This window comes from Oryza glaberrima, chromosome 9 (genome assembly GCF_000147395.1).
Source record: "Oryza glaberrima chromosome 9, OglaRS2, whole genome shotgun sequence".
Classification (NCBI taxonomy): domain Eukaryota; kingdom Viridiplantae; phylum Streptophyta; class Magnoliopsida; order Poales; family Poaceae; genus Oryza; species Oryza glaberrima.
Genome location: NC_068334.1, coordinates 17,779,585 through 17,785,335, shown reverse-complemented (window position 1 = coordinate 17,785,335; position 5,751 = coordinate 17,779,585). Strand labels below are relative to the sequence as shown.

The 5,751-nt window shown below is 49.5% G+C and overlaps 1 protein-coding gene across 2 annotated transcripts; it reads left to right on the top strand.

The window, feature by feature from the left end:
• Nucleotides 1-506: 506 nt before the first annotated feature.
• LOC127785461 (squamosa promoter-binding-like protein 17) lies at nucleotides 507-4,325 on the top strand. Of its 2 annotated transcripts, none has more exons than XM_052312916.1 (3): nucleotides 507-1,274; nucleotides 3,130-3,266; nucleotides 3,353-4,325. In XM_052312916.1, exons 1-3 carry the CDS (start codon nucleotides 916-918, stop codon nucleotides 4,033-4,035), a joined length of 1,179 nt encoding a protein of 392 aa, XP_052168876.1. In that variant the 5' UTR covers nucleotides 507-915; the 3' UTR covers nucleotides 4,036-4,325. The 2 variants fall into 2 exon arrangements, with proteins under 2 accessions (XP_052168876.1, XP_052168873.1); XM_052312913.1 differs by having other exon boundaries at nucleotides 3,350-4,325.
• Nucleotides 4,326-5,751: the final 1,426 nt, after the last annotated feature.

Below are 5,751 nucleotides of genomic sequence, written 5' to 3'. Positions count from 1 at the left end.
CCATCGGTTGACTTTTTTTTTTCTAATAAGCCAAAACGGCTTATTAGGGAATAAAAATAAATTTGTAGGTAAAACTTTTATATATGTGTTCTTTGTAACTTAAAAGCCAATGTTAAAAAAAATTACGTTGAAAATATCTCAAAATTAAGTTTGAAAATTCAAAATTGGCTTATTTTTTTAGTTTATTGGACCATTGGATAGGAGCCTCATACAATAGTTACATACTACAAAATTAATACCTGGTCTCATCTGTCATACACACTGCGTCTTAAATTCCGTGTTATAGCTGACTAGAAATCTGTAGCCCGATGCTATTGTACTTGCTCTTAGTAGTAAGAGTATAGTCGATACGCGAGATTCCCCCATCGGCGACACCGCCGCGGCCGAGCCCCCGACACGGCACAAAATTTCCACGAGAGCATGCGCGCGCCGCTGTTCCACACCGGCCTGTGGCGCCTATATATGGGGTGGAGCCGCCAACCCAAGTTTCACTTTCACCCCAGAAACCCCGCAACACACGAGTTAAACCCCGGTACTCCTCCTCCTACTACCACTAGTAGGCAGCTTTGAGCTTTGAAGGTGGTAGCTACTCGGAGTAGTAGTACTAGCAGTAGCATCTGGGAGTGTGAAGCGGTAGTAGTAGTAGTGCACTAGTGCGTCACACTCACACACACACACAAGCAGCAGCAGCAGCAGCTGAGCTTTTATTTTACTACTCCTTTTAAAAGAGGGGTGTGCCACCACTGTTGTCGCCTCCTCAGCTCAGCTCAGCTCGCCTTCCTTTTCACTCACACGCGCACGCTCGCTAGCTAGAGAGAGAGAGAGAGAGTGGGGGAGCGGCAATAAAAAGAAGAGAGAGAGAGAGAAGCTAGGCAGCTAGCAGGAGGAGGAAGGGACCGACCACCGCCTGCCGCAATGGCGACCGGCGGCAGCGGCGGCGGCGGCGGAGGTGGAGGTGGTGGTGACGATGTCCACGGGCTCAAGTTCGGCAAGAAGATCTACTTCGAGCAGGACGCGGCGGCGTCGGCGTCGGCGGCGGCGGTGGAGTCGTCGTCGACGTCGTCGGGCGGAGGCGGCAAGAAGGGGAAGGGCGTGGCGGCGGCGGCGGCGCCCCCGCCGCCGCCGCCGCCGAGGTGCCAGGTGGAGGGTTGCGGCGTGGATCTGAGCGGCGTCAAGCCGTACTACTGCCGCCACAAGGTGTGCTACATGCACGCCAAGGAGCCCATCGTCGTCGTCGCCGGCCTCGAGCAGCGCTTCTGCCAACAGTGCAGCAGGTAAAAAACCAAAAACCAAAACCAAAATCTTCTTCTTCTTCCTCCTCGTCGCCGTCGTCCAGCCATTGCCCCTGCTTCCTCTGCTGCTCTACTGTTCCACCTGTGAGCGCGTGAGTGTGACAGACACTCACCAATCCACCGTGTGATTCGCCCAACTTTCAAACGGTTCCTGCCAAAATTCAAAAAAACTCCCCACTAGATTTGGCTACCTCAGCAAGCTCTGATTTTAGGACAAGAAAAAAGAAACAACCTCTGCAACTTGCAAAAACGTAGCAGCAACGTTGGATTTCAGGCAAATTAAATTTTGCCGTTTTGTCCCTGGCCAGATTGAGAGATTTTCATGCCCTGTGTGTAGTGTACTATTGCTGGGTTTGATAGTAGTAGCGATCAATGTGAAATTTAGGACATGTGGAACCTGACTAGAATAGTAAGGGACATAAAAGTGTCCATCCAGAATATCTTGTCTGAGGAGCACACATATAGTAAGTCTAGATCTCCTTTTTTTCTATTCTAGTAGTATGTGGAATGTGGTAGGATATGAAGTATATATGGGGTAGTAGTAAGGTACTACACTGTACTACTATGCACTATTTAATGCCCTAAAATGGAAGTAGGGCAGCAGAGAAATTGAGGTGGAAAACAAATCGGATGAAATAGTAACTACAAAACCTTGCTAATTAGGAATGTTTGCTGACATGGATGAGAGAGAAGCAAGGAGATGCAAACATGGTAGCTTCGATTAAACAACCGCTTAGCAACGACTCTTAACCTCTATAGAATGGAAACTTTGCTGCATGAGGGTTTTAACAAGGAAATAATAGTAATAATTTTGTTTTTATGAATGCATGGTTTAAATAAAGTCTTTCTTGTCGATCTCAACAGTTGTAAGGACATAGTCTCTGAATAAACATGTATTATTTAAAAGACTATATGGGTTCTACCTTTGAACATGCCCAGCAATAACGAAGTTGGTCAATCATGCTAACCAATAATTCTCATTTGGTTCATCAGAAATCCCATATACTTACTCTAATTTTGTCCTATATGTTTTCATTTTGTATAGTAGATACTAGAACACAAACACTTATGCTTATGCTACATAATCTAAAATATCAAAATGAAATAACATCATCTGCTATATTGCATCCAATGATTTGTTTGGAAAAAAATGCATACTATTTCATAGTTGGTGGCTTGTGGAGTTGTGGACATATGCATTACCGGAAAATAGAAGGTTCTGACTGTTGTGTTATTTATAAATCTGCTCTGCCGTAGATAAAACATCTCTTGACTATTTGATGTACTAACTAAAGCCTTTGTTTGTGCTAAAGTACTATGGGAATGATTGCAGGTGCTCTGTCCACATGGTTAGGTAACCTTTTTATTTTCCCGGTCGTGGTGTATGTGTATCTAATCATGAAAGGCGTGTCTTTGGTTAGTGTTGCTACTTAGAACAAATACACATTAGTCTAGGATTAAAAAAAAGTTGTTATGCTTGCATCGACGCAGCTTTTCACATGGCATGTGGTTTGATTTATTTATCTGATGCACGCTCCGTATTAAGATAAGCAGCAGGGGTAGCTGATTCTTGATTACAGAGTTGGCACTCCTACTTTTCATGTGCTTGCAATTTTCTAAAGTAAGGTCACTACAATATGCAATAGCCTCACCAAAAATGCTCTTCAGCGTGCTTTTTTTTATTGAGTTAAATTGATTATTGCTTTTCATTGTCAGTGTAGAGTATTTTTTATAGCATGACATTCTTCATTAGGAAAACTCCTTGTATTCAATTATATCCTGCAGTGGCACTACGCTTGTGGTAATTCACTAATATTTTGGCCACTTCAAATCACAGGTTCCACCAATTACCTGAATTTGATCAAGAAAAAAAAAGCTGCCGCAGACGCCTTGCAGGTCACAATGAACGCCGGAGGAAGCCGACACCTGGACCTCTTTCTTCTCGCTATGGCCGGCTTGCTGCATCCTTTCATGGTAAAATGTGGCTCATGTTTGTCCTGTTACTCTGAACTTCAGATGAGTGTATTGACTTGTTGCCCCTGCAACTTTTGTTTCAGAAGAGCCAGGCAGGTCCAGAAGCTTTGTGGTAGATTTCTCATACCCAAGGGTTCCAAGCAGTGTGAGGGATGCGTGGCCTGCTATTCAGCCCGGTGATCGCATGTCCGGTTCAATCCAGTGGCAAGGGGGCCATGAACTCCATCCTCACCGCAGCGCAGTTGCGGGATACGGTGATCACCATGCGTTCAGCAGCCATGGTGGCTCAGCGGCTGGGGCACCAATGCTCCACCACCCTGCCTTTGAGCTCACCTCAGGTGGATGTCTCGCGGGAGTCGCCACCGACTCCAGCTGTGCTCTCTCTCTTCTGTCAACTCAGCCATGGGATACTACCCAAAGCACCAGCAGCCACAACCGGTCCCCGCCAATGTCGTCAACGGCCAGCGCCTTCGGAGGCGGCAACAACCCGGTGTCGCCCTCGGTCATGGCAAGCAACTACATGGCGGCGAGCCCCGGCTGGAACAGCTCCAGCCGGGGCCATGACGGCGCCAGGAACGTGCACCTGCCGCCACCGCACGGGGTTGCGCTGAACGAGGTCCCTCCGGGCTCCGTCCACCACGGCCATTTCTCCGGCGAGCTCGAGCTCGCACTGCAGGGAGGTGCCCCGTCCAACCGGCCGGAAGCCGAGCATGGCTCCGGCAGCGGCGCCTTCAGCCACTCCCCCAATGCCATGAACTGGTCTCTGTAGAGACCATTGATCATCTTCTTCCCCACCGTCACTGCGCCTTCATGCCAAGAGACATGGAACATTGGGCAGCCTGGTTTTGTGCTCCTTAACATTGCCATTTAGGTTTTCAGGATGGAGAGGGAATTCGTAACTGATTAGGCCAGTAATTTCCTCTCGTTGAGCCTGATGTGTCCATGAACTCAAAACACCCGAAGAGATCCTCTACCTGTAGAACTCCATAAACTGGGAGAATTGATGTGTTTTACTTGACCTATTTTAATCTCGGATTCATCTTAAATTGGTTTTTGAAATCGGTACGTACTGGAAAACATTACGAGAAAGGTAATCGGGACCTGTCTTGGGACTTTTGGTCTCCTTCCTCTGGTTGAGAATCCTTCTCCGACACGGACACACGCCTCGGTCCCGTGTCGAACACCTCGTGGCGCGGCGCGATATGTACCATCGTGAGTATCCGTTTCCTCCGTGTGAGACGCAACTCGCCATCACACGACGATGGATTCCGGCGGTGGCGGTGGCAACAGCGACACGGGCAGCGGGGGCTCGACGTGGACGCCTTGGTCCGGGGCGGACGCGACGCCGTGGTCCGGGGTGGACGCGACGCCGCTCCGGCACGGCATCGACGCCACCGTGGACGAGATCCGCGAGGCGCTGGGGCTGGCGCCCGTGTCGGCCGCCATGGCGCGCCGCCGACGCGCGGCGGAGCACCTGCGCCGCGCCGCGGAGTACGTGGAGCTGCGCGCGCGCGGGGGTTGCCACCACGACGACGCGCGGTGCCGCCGGGTGCAGTCGGCGCTGGCCGCGCAGGTGCGCGGCGCGTGCGCGCGGTGCGGGTCCAACTTCTGCGTCGTGCCCGTGGTGGAATCCACCAACGTCTCGGGCGAACAGTGCGTTCGCTGCGGCTGCTGCGGCGAGCGCGTGGATTTGGCGGCGGCGGCGGCGCCGGTGATGGCTCCCCCCGCGGCGACGAGGCGTCAGCAAGGGTGGCAACCGTGGCACCAAGGCTACAACATGTAGCAGCGATTCTCTGACTTACTGACGTATAAACCATACTACTGACGGACATAATCCCTCCGTTTCATAAAAAACGAATCTAGAATAAAATGTAACACATCATAGTAATATGAATCTGTACAGATGTATGTTCAGATTCGTATTACTATAACACATCCGTTACTGGAGTAGTTAGTAGTTTTTAATAGAACGGAGGGAATACATTTCAGCGATCTGCGTCAGAGAAGTCTCGTTGATGGTTTTGCGGTGGAGTTTTACGTGCACAGCGTGAGCTGACCATTGTTCATTGATCTATCGACATGTTGCGTTGAAGTGTAATTATTTTGTTACTGTGAATTGCATTGCTTGTTTTAAGATGGTTTAGTTGAGGTGAAAAACCTACGGCAATGTGCCAACTAGGAATACAAGTAGCTGACTGTTTGCTTTGTACAATAGTTTGTACATTGTGGCAGGCATTGTACTGCAAGTGGATCTGGGCTTGGATCTACGTTTTGGTTGGGCTAGATTATTTGTAGGCCGTGTTCAACTAGAGGCATGTGTTGGGTGGGCCGGCAAAGTTAGGCCTCAATTCCTCCATCACCTTGGGCCAGGTTAGTGGGCTGTAGGGAATCCACAATGCGATTGGTGGTAAGCTTGTCATACTCAATAAGAACAAGTTCACAAGGTCTCCCATTTTTTGTTGAGTCCGAAATGCATCCCGAGACC